This window comes from Cynara cardunculus (assembly GCF_001531365.2).
Source record: "Cynara cardunculus var. scolymus isolate 2C chromosome LG 11, CcrdV1, whole genome shotgun sequence".
Classification (NCBI taxonomy): domain Eukaryota; kingdom Viridiplantae; phylum Streptophyta; class Magnoliopsida; order Asterales; family Asteraceae; genus Cynara; species Cynara cardunculus.
Genome location: NC_037538.1, coordinates 17,426,013 through 17,453,694, shown reverse-complemented (window position 1 = coordinate 17,453,694; position 27,682 = coordinate 17,426,013). Strand labels below are relative to the sequence as shown.

At 35.5% G+C, this 27,682-nt stretch overlaps 3 protein-coding genes across 3 annotated transcripts; 2 read left to right on the top strand and 1 right to left on the bottom strand.

Annotated features, from left to right (window-relative positions):
• Positions 1-285: 285 nt before the first annotated feature.
• On the bottom strand, positions 286-6,140 carry LOC112521374 (vacuolar protein sorting-associated protein 55 homolog). The gene is made up of 5 exons (XM_025130200.1): positions 5,994-6,140; positions 3,896-4,026; positions 3,749-3,788; positions 1,218-1,302; positions 286-829 (listed from the first exon to the last, which is right to left on the bottom strand). The coding sequence occupies exons 2-5, from the start codon at positions 3,992-3,994 to the stop codon at positions 631-633; spliced, it is 423 nt and encodes a 140-aa protein (XP_024985968.1). The 5' UTR covers positions 3,995-4,026; positions 5,994-6,140; the 3' UTR covers positions 286-630.
• A 2,720-nt stretch (positions 6,141-8,860) lies between these two features.
• Positions 8,861-16,569, top strand: LOC112521685. The gene is made up of 9 exons (XM_025130677.1): positions 8,861-9,134; positions 11,551-11,678; positions 11,798-11,869; positions 11,986-12,131; positions 12,235-12,349; positions 12,427-12,507; positions 12,955-13,092; positions 14,980-15,067; positions 16,320-16,569. The coding sequence occupies exons 1-9, from the start codon at positions 8,873-8,875 to the stop codon at positions 16,445-16,447; spliced, it is 1,158 nt and encodes a 385-aa protein (XP_024986445.1). The 5' UTR covers positions 8,861-8,872; the 3' UTR covers positions 16,448-16,569.
• Positions 16,570-21,477: 4,908 nt separating this feature from the next.
• Positions 21,478-27,469, top strand: LOC112521232 (probable methyltransferase PMT14). Its single transcript, XM_025129968.1, has 7 exons — positions 21,478-21,570; positions 22,674-23,350; positions 23,619-23,829; positions 24,131-24,413; positions 25,080-25,466; positions 26,196-26,273; positions 26,947-27,469. Exons 2-7 carry the CDS (start codon positions 22,712-22,714, stop codon positions 27,173-27,175), a joined length of 1,827 nt encoding a protein of 608 aa, XP_024985736.1. The 5' UTR covers positions 21,478-21,570; positions 22,674-22,711; the 3' UTR covers positions 27,176-27,469.
• The last annotated feature ends 213 nt before the right edge of the window (positions 27,470-27,682 follow it).

Here is a 27,682-nt window from a genome sequence, read left to right as displayed (position 1 = left end):
ATTTTTGACATTTAAAGTCAAGCTCAAACCAATCAGGCACCACCTTTGTAATTATCCATGACTTTCGCATTAGGATTTAGGAATAATTTGTTTATGAGCTGATTGAACTATTGATATTTGTGTAGACCTCGTTTGATTGGAGTTTGCGTGTTGACAACATGACCAGTATTTCTCACTCGAAAGTAACGTCTGAAAATAAGATGTTATATATACACAAACTTAATCTCTACCCAAAAGAGTAGAACGTAGAACAGTTATTTCTATAATATCCCTTCCCTGCAAATTGAATGCAAATAATATCTCCATCTATTCAATATGTTCAAAAACTAAGATTCAAGTTCACAATTTAAAAGAAAAAACAAATGGAAACCATAAACAGAAATTCATCAAAGCAGACCTTTTTCCGTCCCAAAAATAACCCAAATATGGATTTGGCAAATTCATATCTGGAAAAGGAAAAGGCCTGTGCTAGAAAGAAGATATGTTTCACTTGCTGCAAGTACAAAAGAATACAATGCTGTCAATAAATTTACAATTTAAACAAGCCCAAGCTCGAAACGACTCGATATCCCACCATAGAAACCTGATCTTTTTCTTGATATTTAAACACCGACACGATCATGACTTGGATTAAATCATACTGTACCCTCCTCCCTCGTCACTGTTCAGTCCAACGAAACAAAATATGGCGGTGGCAAACACAAGCAGCGACGAAAGCTCCATTGCAAATGCACCCCATGTAATGATGCCGGCATGCTTCAAGATTATAGGAATGGCGAAGCTGCCTACTGCTGAAGCTCCGGTCAAGAACTTGGTTGCATCCACCCAACTGTTATAAAGACGCTACACATTATCTTTATGGTCTATCACTAGTTTCCGAGGGCAAAATTGGAAGTTTAGGGTGTGCTTGGTATGCGGACAGGACTGGATTGACGAAAGTGACGTTCACCTAGGTAGGCAGGTGCAAGAATTGTGGATGGTTTTATGGTTTTAATTTGGCATGGGTAGTTTAGTAATTTATCAAGCTTGTCCCATATCCTTTGATTTTTGTTCCACCTATTTTGGTGGGGCAGAAAAATTACACTTTTGGCCACCTCCAGTCCCTGTCTGACTGTCATACTAAACGTGGGACAACAAGTTTTTGTTATGTCCAGTCCTGTCTCGTGTACCAAACGCACCCTAAAAGCTCTGTAGGCATGTGTTCGAAAATACTAAACCTGTTTTCAGACGTAGCAAAGAGAGCAGAAGTATCCGATCCAGCAAATACTATCAACGGTACGGGGATAATCACATACATCAATGCTGCATCAAAAAATCGTTGATTTGGTACATGGTTTTATCTAAAATGTTTGACGACATATCCAATACCAAAATTACCTCCCAACAAAAAAACTATGAAGTTATTGACAATGACGATAATGCACAAAAAGAATAATTTTCACTTGGAATCTTTCTAAATGAAGTGTTGTGATTACATGAGACGAAAAGTAAAACATAGGTTAAACCCACCAACCCCCAAAAAAGAATTATTGGCTATTGAAAAACAGAAAAGAGAACTATGTATTCTAGAAACACATGTGCATTTTACAGTCAGCGGTACTAGCTAACAGTACGTTTCAACTGTCAAGCATGAGTATATAGAGAAGTCCCTTCCTAGTTCCTTCTTTCAATGTCTTTTTATCACCCCCCCCCCCCAACTTTCCTATCAAGGAGAAAGTCACAATACTATGACATTCCATATTCTTCGTCTCTTTCATTTTCTCCCTCTAATCTTTACGTATATGACGGAAAAGACCAACCCAAGAAGCTGCAGACATCTACAGGGACTTAGATGACTTCATATGATTTCTCTAAGGAAAATTATAAAGATCAAAAAAGGAGATATGTGATCTAGGAAATATGCATTGGTGAGTGCTTTACATTTATGAGAGGATTCTATTTTTATACACTGATAATGCGAATACTTTTAATGCAAAGGTGTAAAACTGTGCTAGGCATCATTGAAAAATGACATGTGATCTGATTAAAATGCCAGCCAATTGTTTTGTGCAGCATTCATCCTTAAAAATATATGTGCTAAGTATGTTCTTAAAATTCGTTCTAGTGTTTCTTTGAGCCAAGATTCAATGTGATCAAAAGGTAGCATTCATCCCTAAAAAATATACGTTGGTCTCCTATATTCTTAAAAAGATTCTGTAATTGCTGTTTCCTGGGAACCGAGAGAAGCAATGTAATCAAAAGGTGTAACTGCCCAGTTCAAAAGCCAAAAAAGAATGTCATCAGCTACCTCATCATGTGCATTAGTAACTGAAGAATCAAGGTATTTATCTCCTAGGTAACCTCACAACAACATTACCCTAATATCATGCTCCAAATCCTAATAGAAGTAATCATGCTCTTACTAAGATCTACATCATTCCAGCAGAGCTCATGCATCAGGAAGGATCCATGTCAAAGCCTCCTTGATACAACAAAGGAGTTGATTCGAAGGTACAAAATGAAAGGCGCATGATTGAAATGAAAAACTCAAGATTGGGAGTAACCTTACCCACAAAAGAGGTAATCAGATCCAGAAATAGCAGTAGCTCTAGCAAATTGTACTTGTTTTGGTGGAGGTTTAACACCTATATTATGGGCCAGGAAAGCTAACTACATTATGTTGATTTTTTTAAAGCTTTTGTTGGGCTGTTAAACTATGTACCAGAAAAGTAGTGTGGCCAAACTGAAAATATAATATATCCAGCATAAGTTACCTTTAGAATATAATGAGTAGATCATACGATTTATGGTCCTAACACAATTTAGACCAAAAATGTAGAATTTGAGCACTGTGAACAAATTTATTTAAAGAGAAACATGTTTATGTATAATAACCAAAATCCTACATGCAAATTACTTCCAAATTAGATAAAACTCAAATATAACTACCATAGAAGATCCTTTTTGCATAAATTCTGTCATCACCAGCTAGGCAAGTCTTCACCAACCAAAATAAAGCTTATTATATGTATTGGTTTTTATTGTACCTGTAGACAGCAAGATGCCCACTTTCTTGCTTGCATATCCTAGGCATCAAATATGACATTGTTCGATGTGGAGCCTGATTTCAACTACATACCCTTTTGTAAGAAAAAGAATATTGATAGTTTTGTTGTCTTAAGCTTTCTGTCTAGACTCCTATTGTCAAAGGACACAGCTTCAATTGCTTTGATGTATTATCAAAAATCAACGACCATCGGATGTAAACAAATTGCTGACCCACGTAAACATTGTGCCTTTTTTTTTCATTTCCTGCAATCTACCATCACTTCCTGTGTGTGTTTGCCGATCCTTACATATAAGATCCACAAGATGGAGCTTGAGCTTACAAATGCAATTTCTTAATTAGTGAATTTTATCAGTCTCATGTTACAAACCTTCATGAGCTTGTCTGAATGCTTTCTAATGATAAAAATCTGATGGGTACACTGCTACCTAATATACTAACCAGGAAAAAGGATGGGAAAGGGGCATTTAAATACTCGCCAGTTATGTAAATGATAAAAATCTCGTTGATGTATCATTGATTGGAAAGGATGGGTACAAGCTTCTCTGATTGCTTTCTAATGATAAAAATCTCATTGATGTACGCTTAAATGAGTAGGAACAGGGAAGCGGCATTTAAATACTCAACATTTATTGTATGCCATCTAAAGAGATATAACCCAATCGTGAAATTTCACATGTAAATTCGATAAAGATGCTCTACCTGTTAGCATTGGCCACCAATTATTGTACAAGACACATGCCTGTAATCACGAAAGGGAACAAGTAAACAACAACCAATTCTTCAAGTAATGGCCATGAAATTATTAACCTTAACATCTAGTGCAGGTAATGAGTGTTTGGAGCTTACTAGTACTTGCAATACAATCCCTCCAGACACCAAAATAGCCAAAAGAGCAAGTCTCCCAGAATACAGACAGGTTAGGAGATAACCTGGTAAGTCTGCCATCCTTCACGTGCCTCAACACATCAGGGTTTTCACTGCAAATGAGCATAAAAGCTTGGAGGTGGAATGAATTCATAAAATAAGAGCTGCATGGTAAAATAATCATGTACTTTAAGTAATCACGTGTAGGGAAGAAACATATACATAATACAACATATATTTCATCAGACAATTTACCAACTAAATGCTACAGCCTCCAGACATGTGCATGGGTGATGATGGAGGTTGCTATTTTATTGCCAGATGGTTTATGTTTTTGTGGGGGTTGAGGATATGTCAGTATACAAAAATGCCGTTACAAGAAGAGAATGGGAATTGGTAAGAATATAGATAGTTAAAGAAGAGGGAATATCAGAGTTGAGATTTAAATGAGCTTTGAAGCTTTTAATGTAAATCCCAAGTGAGTATATCTTGAATTTTATTTGACATGATGAAAATGCAATCACAAATATGATTCATTGCTTTCTACAAGTACGGATTCATGAATATTTTTATTTGTTAGAGAAGCTGTTATTTATCTGGCCTCTTTGTTACTTCTGTATCAGTGCAGGTTTTATTACTTCTGTAAGAGGAGCTTGATCAGACTACAAAATCATCAAAACTATCTGCCTAATTCAATATCAAGTATGGATCTTTTTAAGATATTACAGCCTTTTACAAAACATAAAAAAACATCCACTAGAGATCAGGAGTAATATAGAACAGATAATGGTGAACTTCCACAGAATATGATTATGCAATCAAGGGAAGGGTTTAAATGCAAGGAAAAGAATGAAAAGCAGATCAGAGAGCGGGAACAATCATCAGATGGCTGCAGAGCATTTGTGACCTATCATCAGCCCATAACGAAGAAAGAGTCATCTTTTTACTTGTAGTATCCCTTTATTCCACTCCAGCATGAGGTAATACACAAACGACAAGAATATCATGATAATGAACATGAGATAATTCAGCTCTCTTAAATGAACAGCATAGTTTTTTGATGCATCAGGGAGTAATCAAGATCAACACTTTGACCATTCCTACATCTATATTTGATATCACAAATTCACGGTCATGTATGACCTTGTCAATAACTTCAGGGACCAATGACAAAAGCATTAACATTTTCATAGATGGATGAACCATTGCTATCAGTAAATTGGAGAGCTGTTGGAAGGTAATAAATGACAATAGAGAAATCAGCCACGGCCTGACTGAACCATAGCACCATCCCTGTTCAGGGCCTTCATATAGTTAAGGAGTTTTCTTTGCGGTACTTACACTAAGGGGCAATTTACTTTTTTTCCATTAAGCCCTGAATGGGTTAAGTTGTCTGTCCCAATAAACTTTTTTGGTATAATTTGTTTAATGCGGCCTAAGGTATTAGCTTATTCCATATAGACATTTTGGCTTAATGGCAAAACGACTAAGCCACCCATACCATTAAGCTCATTAAGATGTTGGTAAACAGCCCCTAACTATTGTCTTCTAATATCTGCTGATTCATCAAATTACAAAGACAGGTTGTTATCATGTATCATCGTCCTCATACATAATTAAATATTACCCCCTACAGAAAGCACAGGACTCCAAAGCTAAATACAAGTTATATCTCGATCAGAACTAATAATCGAAATACAAGGAGTATAATATGAGGTTCAAAACATCATTAGCACATCAAAAACCATACAGAATTTACAGTCGGAATCTTGGTTCTCACTCCATTTGAAAACCTCAATAAAGTACAAAAACAAAAGGTAATCATCACAACCCTTGGGGGTAAAAACCCTCTTTCTCTCCCTCTCCTCAGAATCCAACAGGATTATATCGCAGTTTTGCTGCATAATCCCAAAATTCAATACAAAAGAAGGAATGAAATCTATAAACGACTAGTTTAGTAGAGAAAGTTCAGAAATCCCAGAACTGTACGTATACGAACAGATCAACAAACAAACACATGCGAAAACAGATACTCTTATTGAATTGGAAGTAGAAGTTTTCTGGAGAGATTGAATCGTACCAGATGATGATGAATCGAAGAAAACCACGAACTTGGATGAGATCAAATTAGGGTTCGTTGTCTTGTAGATTTATTATTATCGAGAACAAAGGAATCTAAGCAATTATTTTTTCCTCCAATTCATAATACTACCAACTACCAAGTACCAACTGATTGGTCCCAAGGAGCCCATTTTACCCATGAGACACTTCAGCCTTCTTTTGCTTTTACATAATAAGTCCTTCATCTATTGCTTTTTGACAAAAATAGCAAGCTCAATTATTAATCTTTGACAACTTACCCCCTAAACTTTTAAATTTAGAAATTTGCATAAATGTAGGATGGTTGAATAGATGATTATTTAGGCTGCGTTTTATACATGAGACAACATAAGACGGGAAAAAACTCGCAGTCTCACGTTTGACATGATATGGGACAGGACAAGAACTCGTTGTCTCATGTTTGGTGCAAGTGCAACATAGGACAGAGACAATAATTGAAACAATGTGGGACAACGTGAGATAGAAAAAGTTTTTTTTTTCTTGTTCCACCAAAATATGTGGAACAAGAATAAGACATAAACTAAAATATTACTAATTAACCCTCATTTGATGTATAACCTCGATATGGTATTTGATTTAGTGATCACAACCACTGGTCGTGGCCACCGCCGCCACCACCGGTAGCCACCATCGCCCACCTCCTCGACCACCACCGTCCATCGCCACTTTTATAACCACCGTCCGCCATCGAACACCATCGTCTATCGCCGCCACCACTTCCACTGTCAGCTACCACCACCGCGTCGGCCACAACTATCTCGTCCACCACTATTGCCCCCCCACCACCATTATCCACCATCTTAACGTCTCCACAACGATCATCGTCCACCGATCACCAATCCTCTACCTCCACAACCATTGTTGTTGTAACAATCTTCCTCATGTTTTCGCCAATTGGTAAGGATCTTCTAAACCGAATAAAACATAATTTCTCCTTTGTACGAACCGGGTGTTTTCAAACTATAATAAATTATATCAAAATTGTCATCCGAATTTGGTACTATTATATATGTATGTATTTATATATATGAAATTGTGTAAAAATATTTGAATTAAATTATTTAACTTTTTACTTTATTTGTGTTAATTATAACTATTATATAATATATAAAATCATCAAATAACTTTTGAAAGCAACTTGTCTAGTTTTATCATGTTCTGTTTTAGTCGTACCAAACGCTAGACAGACACTTGTTCTGTCCACTCCTGTCCGTCCAGTACTACCCTATTGTCATGTCCAGTTCTGTCATGTCCACTCATATCTACATACCAAATGCTACCTTACAAACTTGGTTGGGGTCGGGCCTGGGCTAGGATCTAACATATTTTTCTTACCCAATGAGCATAATTAACTAATATCACAACCTCCCACGATCTTCATATATTAAAAATCAGTTTTAATTTATAAAAGGGTACTCGTGTAATGCAGTGAGATACATATTGATTTTAATATTTCATTTTATTCTATATAGATATTAGTATTAAATTAACTATTTAAAATTCATATTTTTTGTGTAATTATTTAATTTAATTTTTTATTATAATTTAATTTAAGTTCAATAACGAAGTAATTTATATTTGGTTTAACAACATAATTTTCTTATAAAGATAATAATTAAATATTTTGTTAGAACTCGATAATTATCTTAATTATATTTTAGAATTTTTTATATTTTAAAATGAGATGTTTATCCTCTATTTGATTATGTTTATTTGCAGTTAGTTACATGAATTCAAACATAGAGCTTTAATAAGTTGTACTAATATATAATTTACTTGTAATATTGAATTTTAAGTAATATGCATCAATATACAGTACTTCATGAATAAAAAAAATGGGTTTTAAGAGTTTTTGTCAAATGTTTTATAATATAGTATAGATTACACTTTATAGTTTGTACCCTTATAAATAGCGATTTATTTACTTTGTATTTCATATTTTTTCATTTCACACCTTTATCGTATTAACACAGATGACCGTATATTTAACTAAATTCATTTAAAAAATACGTTTTTTTACAAATTATACCATTATAATCGTCTTGTTAATACCTTCGGAATGAATTCAATATTGAATATTTTTTGATTTAATCATACTATTAAATATCACGAATATCTACAAATTAATTTGTTTTATAGCAAGAACAACATATGATATGGGTTAAAAAACACTGTTATCGAACTATTATATTTCAAAATCTTTGACCAATGAAATATATTAACTTTGACTTCATATATCATCTGATTTATGATTTTAAACCACAACACACTATAAAATTATCATCGAGAGGGACAAAAAATAAAATAAAACTTGAGACAAGATTACCGTTTGGATTCTCGACTTCATAATCAAAATAATTTGTGCGGCATCGCACACGGGTTGTTACTAATTTTTTAAAAACTAAAAGTTTTAAATGCTTTATAACATGGTATGTATATCAAAAAGTATAGATTTGAGATCATGTGAGACCAATGGTTTTTCTTGAGACCAATTATCAATCATTGGATTAAATCTACAATATAAACATTCATAATCACAAAATTTTCACGAGATTTCTCAATAATCACAAAATTACCACCGTGTAACTTTACACCATTAGATCATTAGCTTATAAAGTTGATCAATGAACATAAATTGGTCTCACGAAAAACCCTTGATCTCACATGAACCCAACCCTATTAGTATATGTTCGTACTTGATTTTATTTATTGTTCGTAGGGGTGTGATTTGCACATATTTATTCAATTCAGGGTCTTTTTTTGCAGCTTACGTGGAAAACCTATGACGAAAACATGAATCCCCTTCTCAAAGACAAATCCACGGCGATCAAATCGACAATGGCTTCTCCTCCTAAAAGGCGAATCAAAAACCCTAGATACTCAACTACCTCTTCCCCATCTCCTTCTTCCATACGAACTTCATCTTCAACTCAACCGCCACCAAGCTTATTGCCGTCCAAGACAGAGTTTTTCAAGCTCATCGCCGTCGTATCTATCGCTGTCTCTGTAGCAATAGGCTGCAACTATGTCGTCAAGTTTTCAAGTCTTCAGCCGAAGCCGTTCTGCGATAGAGATACGGAATTCGATTACTATTCCTCCGGTGAGCAACGTTGTATTCGTAATTTTGCATGAGTAAATGTGTTTTGTTTCTTCTCTAAAAAGTTGTCTGTATTAGTGCTTCCTTCTCTCAATTCCAAAGAACAATATCTATATTTAATTATTGGTCTCACTTGTCAATGGAAATTTTATATGGATTTCGTTGCCAATCACCCGCCGGTTTTTATTTGCGGCACTTCCAACATCAGTGGAGTTAGTTACCGTCGTTTCTTGAAGGTTTAGAATCCATGTCAATTTAAAGCTGAAATGGAGCTCATTTCATTCTATAGGCGTTATATAACTCTTAATCATGATGAATGGAGCGCAAGACCATCTCAGATGAATGCACCAAATTTTGCCCTATGCATACCAAACGTTCACCAATACATGGAGGCCACCAAACACCATCCTTGTTAAAGTTATGATATTTACAAAATATCCTTCAATTTCAAGATTTTTATGAACTTTTACTATATTTCGTTGTCTAGTAACGTTTTAATGAAATAGAATTATATTAACCTTTAAGATTCAATAGTTTAGTTTTAATCTATACTGATTTTAATAAAGTATTTATTTTTAATAATTTTTACAACACAGTAATATATTTAATTAAAATGTACCACTAATATATATGTTAATATCAAAGCATTACATACGAAGAAGATAGAAATACATAATGACTACTGACAGAGGTTGAAACGATGACAGATGATTCCAACAATATATTGCTCGATAAAGAAGTCCACTTCAACCTTCTGATTTCTGAATGAGTTAACAGGTCATATATGGGAAAAACATGCCAATTCTGTTAACTGCGGATGTGTTTTATCTTTAGATGTGTGTTAAAAATGTAACCTTTTTATTTATTGGAAATTTCTTTTGGATAATTTAGTACAGAATTAATTATGAACTGGAATTTGGTTCAAAATTTCAAATAGTATGATGATGAAGTTATTGCGAAAATATAAAATGCATGGGTATAATTTGTATATTTATAAATATTGGGAAAGTATCGAAAATCTATGTAATCAAGATGAAAAAGAATATATTTGAAATATTTCTCTCTTGGTGCAGAAAATAGTGTAATACATTGGAGATGATTCATTGTTTATACCATTTCTTGCACCAAAATGCTGCAAAATTTGGTGTTTTATATTGGAGATGCCTTAAGGAGTTATATTTTGATTTTGCCTTCATCATGTTCAATTGTTAGTCTTCAGCTACAAAGTTGAAGAACACTGAATGCACTTCATTTGCCTTTCTGCTTCCCGGATTCACATCCTCAGATGTACCCTTCTAAGTCCATGCCTCAAAGTCGTGTACCATGCATACATCAAACATGCATGAGCTTTTCGGTCAATGGGTATGCAGATGTAATGAAAAGGGATTGCAAGATTATGGGAAATAGGAAAATAAGTTAGAATACTATTTGGTTTTAATTTTCTGTTCAGTTGGCTAGTAGTTGATATCATATTTGGGTATCTTGGCTGTTTACTAAGTTTTGTGGCATCTCTTAAATTAGGTTTCTTCTTCTTTTAATTGAAAAAAGGCGATTCCTAAGATTTTTTTCATTGAATTAACTTATAAGATATTCTGTAGGCGAAAGAATCAGGTTCCTCTCAGGCTTGATGATTTGATCACGTGGTATGCCTTTGGCTAACCATGTGCACGATGCTTTTGTATATTCACAAAGCTGGCCTTCGATAACAGGCGAAATGGATAAGGATATGGAGCCTTGAACCCCTGTTATCTTCAACATGGAAACACACTTTAATATGAGAAATGATCAACAAGCACACCTCGGTATATATATTATCTAGGTGCAGCACCCTAGGAGTTATGGCGTGACAAGATGTTCTTCAAGCTTTTCCATTGACAGGCAAGGGAAATTCTATAAGTCAACTCTTACTGAGTTCAGTCTGTGTAGCAGTTTTTGTCAGATGTGCTACCTCTACACTTTTCATGGGTTCAAACAATGGGAGTTTCCCAAAATCTTGTGAGCCTCCCCTTTGCATGCAAAATGGGTTCCACAAATATATAACTCAATTGTTAGGGGTTGATATGATGTGGTTGAAGTTTGCTTAACCAATAAGTGACTCATGTAGGAAATTATGTAGCTAGTAGGACAATTTTTGTTTTTGAAATGGAAATGGTTGTGTTGAATCTTTCTAAGGTTAATTCATATGCGGATCAAATTGTTGCATTAAAATGTCCTATTTTGGGCTTCCAGTTTTCTTTTTATCAATGTGAACCTTATTGTGCATCAAGTTCTTTAACCTACTTTTAGCTGCATAGCTGCATGGCGAAAAATGTTTCTTCATGCTTAGTAGAGAGAATCATAAAATTACCATTTATGTAGAGTGGTTGCGTCTTTACATCTTATGCTTTTACACTTGATTAATCAATAGTATCGTTTACAGATGTTTGTGATCCTTGTCCAAGCCATGGCATATGTTATCAAGGCAAATTAGAATGCATGAGTGGTTATATAAGACATGGGAGATCATGTCTAGAAGATGGAGATATTAATGAAATGGCTAAGAATCTCGTGAGTGAGTAACACTTATCTTGGGGGTACTTTTGATCATGTAAGGGTGAAGAGAAAAATATCTTTCATATTTCTACCTTTGCTTCTGAAAATATAAAGATGGTGTGATTTTGTTGCAGGCGAAAATGGCAGAATCTCATGTCTGTGAATCATATTCTCAGTACTTGTGCAAAGGAATGGACAAAGTTTGGGTGTGTTTTTTATTCACCTCCACGTATTGATGGACAACAGATTTTCTTTTCAGTCCACTTAACTATGTTATGAGATGCTGGTTACAGATAATCACTGATTCAAACTTGTATTTCAGATTCAAGGGAATGAATTGTGGAATAATATGGATAAACTGAAGCTGACAGAGGATTATGGAAAGGACAACACCACCTATCTGTATGCAAAGCAAAGAGCAATGGAGATTGTTTATAATTTATTGGAGACCAGGGATACTAACATTGGGTACAGCTATAATTATCATTCAGTTGTGATTGTTTGGAAGCTGAAAACGCTACATTTCTGAACTTGCCCATTTGTGTTTGCGCCGCTTTTCTTCTTGATGCAGGATTAAGGAGCTGAAATGTCCAGAGTTGCTAGTGGAACATTATAAACCACTAAGCTGTTGCATTCGACTATGGCTTTTGGAGCGTGCTTTGTTTCTAATACCATTTTGTGCCTTGGTATTTAATGAAACCTTTTTTGAAATCTAATTTGGTATCACATTTCCAAGCTTGGTGACGCTATTGACATTTTGCAGCTCATGGGGTGCATATTAATACTGCTAAGAATTCGACGGAGACATTACTTATCAGTTAGAGCTGAAGAGCTTTACGAACAGGTGCAAACTGCCATACTTCCTTAATTCATTAATCAAGCGTCAGTTTAAGGTGTTCAGCCTGTTGTTTTATAGTACAGAACTATCGATTCTTCATTTAAAATATCCAATGTATGTCTCCTGTTAGGAAAGCTGCATTATTAGTTACGTAACAAAAACAAAAATTTGCATAGGAAAAACACTGCAGCAGAGCCACTATCAATTAAGTTAATTCCATCTTTTGAAAGCTTGTTGACCTAAGTCATAAAGGGACTTTATTGGACTATGCAAACAATCTGTTTTGTTGAAACATAAAATGTACCAATATGAAGTGAAGAAGTTAACCTTATTTTATGTGTTGTCATGTTAACCCTAATTATCGGACAGATCTTGGTTTGTTGTTACATTTACCTTTATGCTCACCATGTAAGTTTGTTACATTAACATTTGTAATTACTACAAATACAATAGGTCTGCGACACGCTTGAAGAGACTGCTTTAACTTCAAGGAGTGTAAATGGTGAAGGTGAACCGTGGATAGTTGCTTCATGGTTAAGAGATAATATCCTTACACCCAGAGAAAGAAGGGATCCCCTGTTGTGGAAAAAGGTTCTTCATCTCTCACAAGATATCCTTCTCTCTTCAAGAACTTGTTATATATTTAATTTGTGTTTATTGCCAATGCTTCTGTGTCCAAAGTTAGTCGACCATTATTGCAGTAAGTTTCATTTTTGAGACTAGAGATTGACCAAATTGTGAGTTTTTGTTACCGGTTTTTAAGCTAATTATGTTCTAAATGTTGGGCCTTTATAACATAGGAAACAACCCACATTAGTGCACCACTTTACTCTTCCGATTAGGGCTATACAAAAAACCGTCAACCCTCCAAACCCAATCCGCAAACCACACGATTAAACCCAACCCGCTAACCCGTCAAACTGCTAATTAACAGGGTTGAAATTGGGTTAGGCCTAACTCAACCCAGCCCGCCAACTGGCCGCTAATACTAGTTTTGATAAATTTATATATATATACAATATAAAATTAATTTAAATTTACCTAGTCCGAGCCTCATTCTCATTTTTTGGTTATTTTTGGTGCACCTTTTTCTCCATTTTTTTGCTTAGTTCACATTCTCCATTTACATGCTAGTGCTGTCACTACCACAAAATCTGATTTATAGGATGAACAACAATTTCTAGGTGTCCCAATAGACAACTTTATATGCCTTAAGTTTATGGGATGCCAACAATTTCTAGGTGTCCCAATAGACAACTTTATATGACTTAAGTTTATAGGACCAAACAATACAACGTCCTATCCAAAGGGTGTTGTGATAAGTTTAGAGGATGCTTTTGGGTATTTTAACAAGTTTTTAGGAGCCTTTTAATTTAATACAAAGTGTTGTATTAGCAATTTTATAGGACGCTTTTGAGAAATGTTCTATGAACACATTTTTTATGGGACGTTTGTTTTAATAAGACTCGTTTTCAAATAATGTCCTATAAAACAACTAATACAATGTTTTTTCTATAAAAATGTTCTAAAAAGCTTGTTACAACACCCAAAAAATGTTATAAACTTATTACAACACATTTAGATAGGACACTTTATTGCTTGGTCCTATAAATTAAGTCTTATTAAGCAGTCTATTAGAGGCTTAGATATTTTGGCCGTCCTATAAACCCAATTTCATTGTAGTGTATTTGCTGTAAATTTAATAGGAGCAAAAGAATTCGATTAAGTTATGCATATAAATGTGTGAGACTAAATAATATATAATTATATAAATATGTACACATATATCTTTTGGTTGGGTGAACGGAGTAAGCACTGGTGTGTAAACATATTTTCAATTTTTGCAAACACAATTCGTTTATCATATATACTTGTGTATCAATAATTCAATATTATTTGTTTGTTATATTATATGTATAAGATCAAATTGAGCAATGGACAATACTTCTAAGTCACCAAAAATCGAAGATACATACTCATTTGAAAGAATGATGGCGATCAGCCAACCAAACCCGCAAAGGTTGGGTTGTGTTGGGTTACACTTTGTAAGGGGTTGGGTTGTTTAAATGCCTCAAACCGCCAAAATTGGATTGTGTTGTTTAAATGCCTCAAACTGCCCAACCCAGCTCACATACACCCCTACTTCAGATGTTTTTATTTTTTTGTATATGTATTTTGAAGTATATAATATTTATATATGGCGAATGAAGTCACACGCCCTCTTCACCTTTGGTGAGGTTTGAACCCCTTTCCAAATGCACAAGCTAAATATAAAAGTCGAGTCTAATGAGAGAGATTTAGGGCAAAACAAAAGGCAAAACGGATGTTTGGACTTCGGAGTTTCAATTAAGTTTTTGAAATGATGCTTCGTCATCCACAATTTTTATATGCAAATTTTTGTTCTATTATCTTTCAAGCCATTTGCATCGTTGTTCTCAAATGCTTGCATCTTTTATGATTTCTGTCTTTTTGGTGTAGGTTGAGGAGTTGGTCCAAGAAGATTCTCGCTTAGACCAGTACCCAAAAATGTTGAAGGGTGAAGCTAAGGTTGTCTGGGAGTGGCAAGGTATTCGTTTGCACCCTTTCCTCTTCTAGAATCGCAACTACTTGCTACTCTACATGTGGGCTTTTGGTCAAATGTCTAATGCTGTGTTCTCGAGTCCTTATTTATGAAGGAAAGGGAAGAAAAGGAGGGAAATAAAATAATATCTGTTTTCGAGTTTTTTGGAGGGAAAATAAAGGAAAACAATGAAAATAAGACTCATTTTTCTCCCAAATATGAGAACAAAGGTAAGTGAAAGAAAAGAAATAAATAAGAACAATTAAAACTATTTATAAAATTATATATTTATTGAGGGTTGGTTCTGGTGAGAATGAAAGTTATGATGAGAAGGGTAAGAAGAGATTTCCACCCTTGAATCAATCCTAATTAAAGATCAGAACTAATGTTGTGCATTTAGATGCACCATATCAATTCCCGTGATAAGCACAATTCTTGGGTGGAGGTGAGATTAAAAGTGATCAAGGGTCTAGATCCTTTCTTATGCTTTTCATGTTAACTCCTATTCTCACACGATCCTTTGTGTATCTACTGATCAATACAAATTCCACCAAAAAAATAAATAAGGGTGTATTGGTAAAATTGACATATTTTCTTTCCTTTCTCTTCTGCCCAAGAACATCGAATTCATTTTCTTTCTTTCCCTTAGCTCTCAAGAACACAATTGAATTTTTTTCTTTCTTTCCATCACTTTCTTTTCTTCTTAAATTCAGGAACACAAATGCAAGTCATAAATGATAAACAAACACCTTTGCTTTAAAATTGCCAAAAATAAGGAACTTTTGAATCTACATGGGATGCCTCAAAACAGAAAATACTCCAAAATCTTATGAGACAGAAAGTATTTACCTAATTGTCAAATTAGAAGTGCTTTGTTAAGGGTGTGTTTGGTACATGGATGTGACGGGACTAGACTGAACGGGTAAGACTGAGGTAGACTGGTGAAAGAATTGTGGAAGGTTTAAGGGTTTTAATTTGACGTATGTAGTTTAGTAATTTACCAATGCTGTTCCATCTATCTGATTTTCGTTCACCTATTTTGGTGTGCATTTTTGTTTCTTAGTTTGCCAAACGTGCGATGACAAGTTTGTCTTTGTTTTGTCCCATTCTGTTCCACATACCAAACACACCCGAAGCAGGCAAATCAGTGTCTTTGAGAGGCTCTATTTGAGCTCTTGACAATTTCTATATTTCAGAAAGTTTTTTTTGTTCCTCTTTCTGTTTTCATCGGCATCTCTTCTCACTTTCACTCTCACAGTTGAAGGAGCTTTGAGATCTTCTGGCAAGAAGAAGAAGAAGAAGGGAGAGATGGACAAACAGAAATGGAGTGAAAATTCAAATTTGGGTTCTAACCAAGATCCCAGGAGCAGATTGAAGGCTGTTTAAAATGGTATATCTTGAAACATGATCACATATGTTGTAGATTCTCTTTTGTACATTTTATATAACAATTTTCAGAATGCCATTGTTCCGTACACACACACAACACACACACACATATATGCATGCATATGTAGGCGAAGGATCGTGTGAGAAAGAGAGTCAAGATGAGAAGCGTAAGAAGAGATCTCCACCCTTGGTCACCTTTAATCTCAAACCCACCCATGAATCACGCTTGATATGAGAATTGATCCGGTACATCTCATTCTAATGTGCATCCAAGGGTGGAGATCCCTTTTTACGCTTCTCCCTTCAACTCTCATTCTCATCGGAACCCAACCCTTTATGTGTATGTATGTAAGGGTGGGAGATCAACAATGGCTACCTTCGTAGATCCTTAATCCCCCTTCTAATAATCTTCCAAGTCTATCAAAATTCCTTACGACAAAAGTGAAGTGGAAGTCGATGACACATTGGAGATATCAGAAACTAAGTGTCCAATCCCATTGAACACATGAATATCTACAAAACCGGTACCTATAACCTTGCACGCTACATAGTTCCTCATTAGAATGTTGTTCCCCTCCACTGCTTCAAATAAGAGAAATAACTCTTACCGGGAGTCATATGTGCCCCCAAAACCAAAACACATCGTTGGTTGACTACTTGAAGAACACAAGGTGTCGTTCATTGTTTCTTTTTGATCCTTGCCTCCTCGGACAATCCTTGACCCAATGATTCGATTAGCGACAATAGTTGCACTTATCATTCTATTTCAAATTTCCTCTCACCTAGGGTTGGCATGCCTCCTAGACATCTCTTTTTCATTGGCTTATCCACTAATGTCATCTCCTCCCACGGTTAACTATAGTCGAGTCGTAGTCCATTGTTTCATTTTTCTAAGTTCTTGTGGCAATTTATCTGGATCTCCATCAAAATAACACATATTTCCCATCAACACTGTTTTCATCTTCCATGGCTTCCATCACCATTCCACTTCTCATATTGTTATCACCTTGTTAAAGAAATTGTATCAACACCACTTGGTGTATACGGCGGAGGATCGTGTGAGAAAGAGAGTTAAGGTGAGAAGCATAAGAAGAGATCTGGACCTTTGATCACTTTTAATCTCAAACCCACCCATGAATCATGCTAGATATGGGGATTGATCCTGTGCATCTCATCCTATTGTGCATTCAAGGGTGAAAGATCTCTTCTTACGTTTCTCACTGAACCTAACCMTGGTTCGATTCCACCCGGGTTCGATTCCAGGGGAGGACAGGTTGTCTTTTCCGGTGCTTGCTTATGAGGTATGGCAAGTAGGGTTCACAAAATGTGGACCACGGGGCCATGAGGTCCCCGCCATTAAACCTTTTTTTTTTTTTAACCTAACCCTGGTGTAAGCAACAAAATTACTACCATTTTAAGCAACCAAAATGCCAATTCACTATAATACATATATCCGATACCACTTGTTGGGGGCAAAAAGCACTTTCGAGACAAGATGTGGCAAAGTCTCAAACGTCAAAATGATGCAATAAACCTACAACAACAGAATATGTGATACATCTACGATCCCAATGTGCACGATGTTCACAAATGAAGATGACATAACGATGCTACCACATTGTTACAAACGAAAGCAAATAAATTGCACGACGCTTTAACGCTGTTCCATGATATATCCATAGAGACGTTTACTAATATTGATAGATTGTTTACGGTCTCTTACATGGTAACTAAAGATTTGTTGCCTCTTACCAGGTAAGATATGTTTATTTGGTCAGAGATGATAGTCTTTACCAACAAATATATCGTGCCATTTTGCTTACCGAGCATTTTACTCAGTAAGTGAAGGTGGTGGCTTTTACCCGGTTACCACTTATCGCATAAGAGACGTTTATACTATGTAATTTGATGATCGAGAATTTATCCGGTAAGATAAGTAAAGGTGGTGACTATTATTAGACAAACGTTTAGGTGACGTTTGTTTTTTAAGAGGTGCTGAAGTCTGATTTTATTTCTGATTTTTAAGAGATGGTGTTGAAGTCTGAAATCTGAATTTTTGTTTTTACGTCTGAAGTCAGAAATCTGAATAAATCATATTGGTTATAGCAATGTTCTGTTTCAACATGGATTTGTATTTGTTTCTTTCAAGGTTTTAGTCAAATAACAAAAAAATTCAGTTTTTCTTATGGTGGGTGGAGTTAAAATCAGTTGTATTATGGAATTTGAATCTAATCTGTCGATTATAATTTTATCATGAGATTCGTAGAAGAGGAGATTGGAACATCAACAGGAGATGGTGATCTTCTTCGTTGCCTTCAGATTTTGATTATGTGTTTGTGTTGGTCGTGAGGAGAATCGTGGATCATTGTAAGATGGGCCACCTGTGAGAAAAAATTGATTTAAGAGGTATTAAGTGATAGGTTTATCACTTAAAAATTCAGAGGAAGAAAACATCATTTAAACTCTTATTTTGAAAAGAAAAAAAAACAAACGGTCTGAAAATGGAAATGTCTAAACGATTCAGACTTAAGAGGTGATTAAGAGGAAATTTCAAAACAAACAAACAAGGCCTTAATTTATGTTGGTATCGCTAAAATTTGAGAAAGTATGAAGTTGATCGAAATGTGACCACAAATCACAATAAAAACCATTGTCGCCCGTAAGCGACATACCCAGGTAGGTCGCTTTGCTTTCAAATTTGTCTGGTCATTTTATTAGTTTGTGATTTTGTATTATAATTTGAATGATCAAGTCCCTGAAGCATTTTAGAGTTGAAAAAACGTAATTTTTAACATTTCAATTATTTGTTCAAAAAAGTGTTCAATAATTTTATCATTTCAAATGAGAAAGTTCATTAATATTTTCATTTCCAAAAATAATTTCATCATCAAATTCCCTTTTACGGACCAAACCCCAAGGTGACGTTCGGTTCGTAGATCTGAAGAAATATGATGGAATCGGAATTTCATTAACCAAATTCCATTCATTCGTTTAGTTCATTCTTTTTCACGAAAGGAATCTTTAAAATCTAACAAATTCCACACATAAAAGAATTTAACATTTATTAGCAACTGCATGGTATTTTGATTTAATATAATTATCTATTTTCATAATACCAAATATGCCCTTAACCCAATATACTATAGTCTTATAAAACCCAATATGACAATCGTCGACCACCTTCGACCACTGTCGATCCGAATCACCACCACCACTGCCATCTAAACCACCATCGACCATCACCATCTGAACCACCGCTGATCTGAACCATCATCGGGCATTATTGATCTGAACCACCGCCGGCCACCCCCGATCTAAACCACCCACCGATATGAGACATTGTTGATTTGAACCACCGCTGATCACCGCCATTTGAACCACCATGGACTACTACCAATGTGAACCACAATTGACCATCGCCATCTGAACCACCACAGACCACCATCGATCTGAACCACCGCCAACTACTACCGATCTGAATCACTACCGCCATCGCCAATTTAACCATCGTCGACTATCGCCGATCTAAACAACCACCGATCTGAACCACCCCTGATCTGATCCGTCGCCGATCCACCCAATCTAAACCACCACCGATCTGAACCACATCCAACCACCGCCTGAAGCACCACGGACCACCACCGATCTGAACCACTGCCGACCACCGGTGACTACCACCGATCTGAATCACCGTCGACCACCATCGATTTGAACAACTACGGATCTGAACCACCACCGATCTAAACCACTGAATCACCGTCCATCTTAACCACCGTTGACTACCTCCGTTTGAACCACCGCGGACCACCATCGATCTGAACCACTATCGACCACCACTAATCCGAACCACCGCCGACCACCGTTGATTTAATAACGTCGTTTGGCTTATGATTATATTTGGGTTGTGTATTTCATATTGTTTTACATATTAAATAATTATTTTATTAAAATATTTTCTAGTTTTAGAAAAATTAAAATATTCAAAAAAAGGCGCATTTTGGTCATTTACCTATATTTCATTCCAATATTAAAGCTATATTCTGTGAACCAAACAGACAAATTCTAATTTCTTAACATATTCCATTTCAATGTTTGACAAACAAATAAATGGTCAAACCTGATATTAAGATCAACGGTTATTGAGTTAGACAGGTTTTAGAGACTAACGGTTTTTGTACAACCCTAATATTTCTCTATTTTGTTTCCGGTTTAAATATTTAATTATTATTTTAAATGATTATTATTTGAGCCATTGAGTTAAATGACCATTTCCTTCATTCAAATTGACTTCTTGACCATTTCTCTTCCGGATTGACCCAAATATCACTACTTCCGCAATACCTAGGTCCGCAATATTGCGTACTTAGCTAAAGACCAAAAATTTAACACAGATATGCAATTACGATGTACCAGGTCTGCTATTGCGAAGGTAAATTGGTTGAATTTGATATACTTTTTTATCTTTTAGCTAGGTCCGTACCCAACAGAGTGTTTTTGCCATTGGTATTCTTTCCGATCTTTCATGCTTTGGTGGGTCTCTGAGATCCTTTCGATGACGTATTAATATTTGGGTCAACCTGTAACAAATATGGTTAAGAGGGTGTTTGAGATTGCTTATAAAAATAAGTTATCGACTTATTCCGGAGTGATACCGATAATAAACACTTTTGAGTGTTTGAATAAACAATTTACACCGATGCCAAACCGGTAATAATATTTTTTGAAGAAGTTAAACCCTTCTAACCTATAATAAGTTGATAAATGCTTTTATAAAAATATACATCTTAAACCCATTTTTTTTGGGGAATTGACTGTTTTATTAAACAAATAATTAGCACCAAATCCCAATGGAATCTCGATCTCTTCTCGGATAAATCGATACATTTGTCAATCAAAAACCTTGATTCCTCCGTTCAAGCCTTCCACGCCCTCTACATTTTCTTCTCCACCGACCGCCGACGTCTGCTGCCGTCACCACCTCCGCCTTTGATATCTATTCAACTACTGCTACTTCCTACATTCTCTTTCGTCTTATTATGAAACAATCTTTTCTGAATGCAAAACTTGAGTGAAAAACTCGGAATCGGCGTTTCAATCAGCTGTTTGGCCTTCTCTTTATGGTAGAGTTGGATTTTTCAAGCTAAAATTCAGTGAACTAACTAGCTTTTTTGTATATTTATATATATGATTTTCTTTTGATCTGTGATGAATTAGCTACATTCCTTAATTATACGATTCATGCTCTGTCGTGTAGTAGAGATTTTATGCCTGATAAATGATTGGATCAATTGGTTTCTTCGTTTTCCTTTTGCCGTGGTTTGAGTCAAAGCAACAATACATGTCTGTAATGGATGATTTCGGTTGACAGTGGGTTAACTGGTGATAGAATGCATAACTTTTTGGGCTTTAACTTATGCTTGTTTTAATCCAGTGTTAGTCAGACTAATTGTAGACATTTCTCTACCAGGGAAACCCAATTCAGTGATTCTTAATGGCTCTGTTTTATGTGATGCTTGAATAAAATGGTTAGTCTTTAATCACCTTTTCAGCTTGATCTGTTTGAATTATTTAGTTTCATACCAATGCGGGATAGAATGGGCATCTTAATTAAGGGTTTTTAGTCAGGTTGAAACTAAAGGGCATTTATCACTATGCCATCATCACCCAGGTTTCCAATTAATTAGGGACTTGAAATACCTTTTCCATTCTTGAGTTGTCTCTCACTCCAAACTTTATGTTAATCTTGATGGAAGTTCTGTAATATATGCCTTCTTGTGACAAGATATATGATGTCTAGAGTTAATCATATAAAGCTACATATACAAATGAAGAGCATAAAAAATAGTATTATACTTACTGATCTTTATAAAATTGTAAGGCAAGATGACATGGAAAGGCTGCTTACTTTACAAGACATTTTGAAGCTATGAAAAAAATTCTGATTAGTTCTCTGTTTTTCCTAGTAGCAATGCAGAGCACAATATCTAGTCAAATTTGAGCTTGATCACAGATGTGGCACTGCATGATGTTTTTCTTTAACTGTTGATGCTATGATTGAATATCTGCAAGTGTTCTATTTACCTTTTAAAATGGCAAACTGTATATAACTATATGTTCCTTGATGACCTTGAGAACTACTATAGATGATTGTTTCCTAAATAGGGTTGCATCCTCTATGGTTCACCCTTTAAGTAACCATGATTTTATTTTGCAACTTTTGCAGTGACCTTTAAGGTGCTATCCAGAGGTCCAAAAGCACATATGGGCTCTAAGACCACACCAGCAAACAGAAGAAGAAGTCCATTATCTATAATTGTCGTGTTTGGTCTGTGTTGTTTCTTTTACTTACTAGGAACATGGCAGAGAAGCGGTTTTGGAAAGGGAGACAAAATAGCTATTGATTTAAGCAAGAAAACAGAATGTGAGGATGACTTTGCCACACTTGATTTTGAATCTCATCATAGTATTCCTATTCCTGATGCTTCCAAGCCAAAAGCCAAGGTTTTCAAGCCATGTGATGACAAATATACCGATTACACTCCTTGTCACGAACAGGACCGGGCTATGCAATTCCCAAGAGACAACATGGTATACAGAGAAAGACATTGCCCCCCTGAAAAGGAAAAGCTGAAATGTCTTATTCCAGCACCAAAGGGCTATTCAACTCCATTTCCATGGCCGAAAGGACGTGACTTTGTTCATTATGCCAACGTGCCTTTCAAGCATTTGGCAGTTGAAAAGGCCAATCAGCATTGGATAGAGTTTCAGGGCAATGTATTTAAGTTTCCAGGTGGTGGGACTATGTTCCCCCAAGGAGCAGATGCATATATTAATGAACTTGCATCAGTGATTCCTATTGCCGATGGTTCTGTCAGAACAGCGCTGGATACTGGCTGCGGAGTATGTTTTCCTCTTATCACTCATCATGAAATCCTATATGAAGTAAACATTGCCAGATATTATAGAACTAAATGCATATGGCATGAACAGGATCTATTTAAATTGACACGTTAATGTATTGGATGAAACTAAGTGGTAAGGGAACGTAATTATATAGGTTGACATACTTGCAAAATGAGGCTATTCGATTCCCTAATCCTTTTCTTACCAGCTCACGGTTATTATATCTGGTCGGTTCACTCCACTGAAATTTCCAATCTTGACATAGGTTGCAAGCTGGGGTGCTTACCTGATGAAGAGAAATGTTTTGACCATGTCATTTGCGCCAAGAGACAACCATGAAGCACAAGTGCAGTTTGCTTTGGAGCGTGGTGTACCTGCTATTATTGGTGTTCTTGGATCAATAAAACTTCCATTTCCATCAAGAGCATTTGACATGGCTCAGTGTTCACGATGTCTTATACCATGGGCCGAGAATGGTGCGTAATGTAGAGTAAATCATACTCTTTGCTGACTAAATAATCATAGATTTTGTATATAATATTTCAAGTGAAACTGTTGACCTCAAAATAAAATCCAGGAGAGGTTTTTTGTATTGACTAATCAGTAATTATGAGTACAATGTGTTTGAAGTATTCTAGCATGGGGCACAAAACACATATATGCCTTTAAGTTCTCATTTAACTTTGGACATGGCATAGTTGGTCGCTCACAGTTTTATTTTTTGATCCCATTGATACACCACAACCAAATATGAAAGTGTGATAATATTGTGGGCAGATGGGACATACTTAATGGAAGTTGATCGAGTACTTAGGCCTGGCGGATTTTGGATTTTATCTGGTCCTCCAATCAATTGGAAGACCTACTATCAGACATGGAAAAGGTCCAAGGAGGATCTCAAGGAAGAGCAAAGAAAGATTGAAAAGCTGGCTGAGTCTCTTTGTTGGGAGAAGAAATATGAGAAAGGGGATATAGCTATCTGGAGAAAGAAAGTGAACACCAAATCCTGCAAAATAAATTCTGCTGAGTTCTGTAAATCTGGTGATGCTGATAATGTCTGGTGAGTCAACTATGCATCTCACTTCGGTTTATCAATTTCTTTTCCATTCTTAGCATGAGAGAAGAGCTTCTATCCTTGATATGCAAATATGGACTTCAAGTTATTTTGAGATCAGAATATGGAACAGTGAACTGTGATTTTATCTCTGACTTGATTGCAAAATGAACTCATTTTAAGTTATTTAGAAGGTATTCTCCAGGGGTATCCAGAAATATGACTAGTTATATCATGACTTTGCAAGATTATATATGTATGTATGTATATCTTTTTACCATAACGTAATGACTACTTTGATTGACTAAGAAGTAAGAACCTATGGCTCATTTAGTATGCTTAGACCATCTCCAACCCATTACACTGTATTTTACACCAATTTGTTGTAAACACCAATTCTTCTCCGACCCATTACACTATTTCTTCGGCCAAAACAGAATATTCTTAGTATATTCTTGTTTAGCGATTATTATACAGATTTTCAATAATACCGTTGTATTTATGTACTTCATAGGTTGTTGTATCTTTGTGATATTTTAAAACTCATTGTATACTCTCAAAAGGGCATGGAAAACGTATTAGGCTGCGAAAAGGACACATGTGGGCTTGTTAACAGTTTTGTTTCTCTATTTATATATTTTTCTTAAATCATTACTTCATGATATAATGTAGGTACAAGAAAATGCAAACATGTGTAACTCCTTACCCTGAAATTACCACTGCAAATGAAGTGGCAGGAGGGGAGTTAAAGAAGTTCCCGGCAAGGCTACATGCAGTACCTCCTCGGGTAGCTAAGGGACTAGTTTCAGAGGTTTCAGTTGAATCCTACCAAGAAGATAACCAGAAGTGGAAAAAGTATGTTAATACGTACAAAAAGATCAACCGTTTGATCGGTACATCAAGATATAGAAACATTATGGATATGAATGCTGGGCTTGGAAGTTTTGCTGCCACAATCAACACGAACAAATTATGGGTGATGAATGTTGTGCCTACCATTGCTCCAAACACATTAGGTGTCGTTTATGAGAGAGGTCTTGTTGGTATATATCACGACTGGTGAGTTCCATAAACCTTCCTTATCTTTATATAAATGTAATATTTGACTTGATGCATGATTTAACAATTGTTTGGACTGCAAGTCAAATATTTAAAATAACTGTCAGTTATGCTGTTAATTGCGGCGCTATTTTTCCGGCATCAGTTTATGAATACTTTTCGTATTTTGTTTTGTGAAACTTGTTTAAGTTGACGTTTTAAGGTTGAAACTATATTTTCAATTAATGCATATGATATGTTTATGCATGCATACATACATACATACATACATACATACATATATATATATATATATATATAATAATTCTAAGAAATATTACATGAACGCTATTTTTGGACCGCTATTCCACCGCTATAACCGCTATTTCAAATATCTATATATATATATTATAATTCTAAGAAATATTACATGAATGCTATTTTTGGACCGCTATTCCACCGCTATAACCGCTATTTCAAATATCGGTCGTGACTGCTATTTTATATTTTGACCGCTGTAACAGCATAGACTGTCAATAACAACAAAATAGCAGGATCTTTTGAGCCAAAATCATATTCCAATATTTGTAAATGATTGCGGATGAGAAAACAGAGAAATGTGGATTGAAATGTTACACAAGGAAATGTTGCGGTTATTTTGTGGTGACCCAAATATCGAGTTGCATTAAGAGTACCGTTATCTTTAATTACTAGGATTTTACCGCAGTTTTGGTATTTTCTTTCATTCAGGTGTGAGGGCTTCTCAACCTACCCGAGAACGTACGACTTCGTTCATGCTAATGGTCTTTTCAGCTTGTACAATGACAAGTAAGTCTCTTCATCTTTCAAAATAATCGTGTTATGTTTTTCCACATGGTAACTGAACCATTCTCAATCCTGAACCTCAATCCTAAGTTACTCTCGGTACAATCTTTGTTGCCCTCAACTGGAAAATAAAACAAATACTCCCTCCTCCTTGGAAACAAGCTAGGGACCATATTGAATAAAGTACTTGACCTATAATTCCGTAGTTTTAGGCTATGTTTGGCAAACTAACTGATAAGCTAGTGTAGCTGTAAGTTGAAAAACTAATTGATGACTGGTAAATTGACTGTCAACTTTTGGTAAAATCTAGTTGATGAAGTTAGATGACAATGTAAAATGATCTAAAACAACATATTGAAAAATTACTCAATTCTAACATAAATATTGGAAAGAAAAAGTGAAAAGTGCCATTGGATCCTATTGAAAAGCTAGTTTTTTAATAAGCTAGTTTATGGCTTGACCAAACAGGACCTTTTCAAAATTTCAAAAAATAAGCTAGGTTATAGTTGTCAAACATGGCCTTCGTGTTTATATTACTATCATACAACTATACAAGTACTTGTGACGAAAGCCCATGTTATAAATATGTAAACATGCTTTTTCTTATAGCCAAACTTGTGTAACATGTATAACTTCAACTCCAACTCCAATTCCAACTCCGCATTTGACTAAATAGGTGCGAGCTAGAAGACATCCTCCTAGAGATGGATCGGATATTGAGGCCAGAAGGGTTAGTCATTCTCCGTGATGAAGTAGATGTGTTGACAAAAGTGATGAAGATAGCCAGTGGCATGAGATGGGATACAAAACTAACGGATCACGAAGATGGACCCTTCGTCCCCAAGAAGATCTTGGTCGCCACTAAACAATACTGGGTTGGCGGCATAGGCAACAACACAATCTAGTGAGTCGTAAACTAAACTATATCTTCATAGTTCCGTATGCAAAAGTGATCATTTTATGAATATCCTTAAACCCTAAACCCTAAACCATGCCCAAATCAGGATCTTTTTCCCAAAAGAGGAAGATAAATATTTGGATTTCTCAAATGGTTGCATAATGAAACTAGAGACTTGTAGGATTTGTGGTTTTATTGATGTAATCAAGTGCAAAGTCTTGTGTTGGCATTCATTCATGCCGACATTGAGGAATTAGGAAGGAGAAAGGAAAGATGGTTATAAGTTACATGATTTTGCTTATTTTTGGGGAGTTGTTATGGTTGAGCATTTAAACAACTAGTGATGTTATTTATTTGTTGGTCAAAAATCATGATTTCCAAAGAAAATTTTGAGTAAGGGGGACGTTTATCTAAATGCTTACTCAGTATGTGCTTACTGGTCACCAACAAGATTCTAATCCATCAAAAGAGTACCGTATGTGGTAAATGCTAACCGGGTAAGTCATCAAATTCA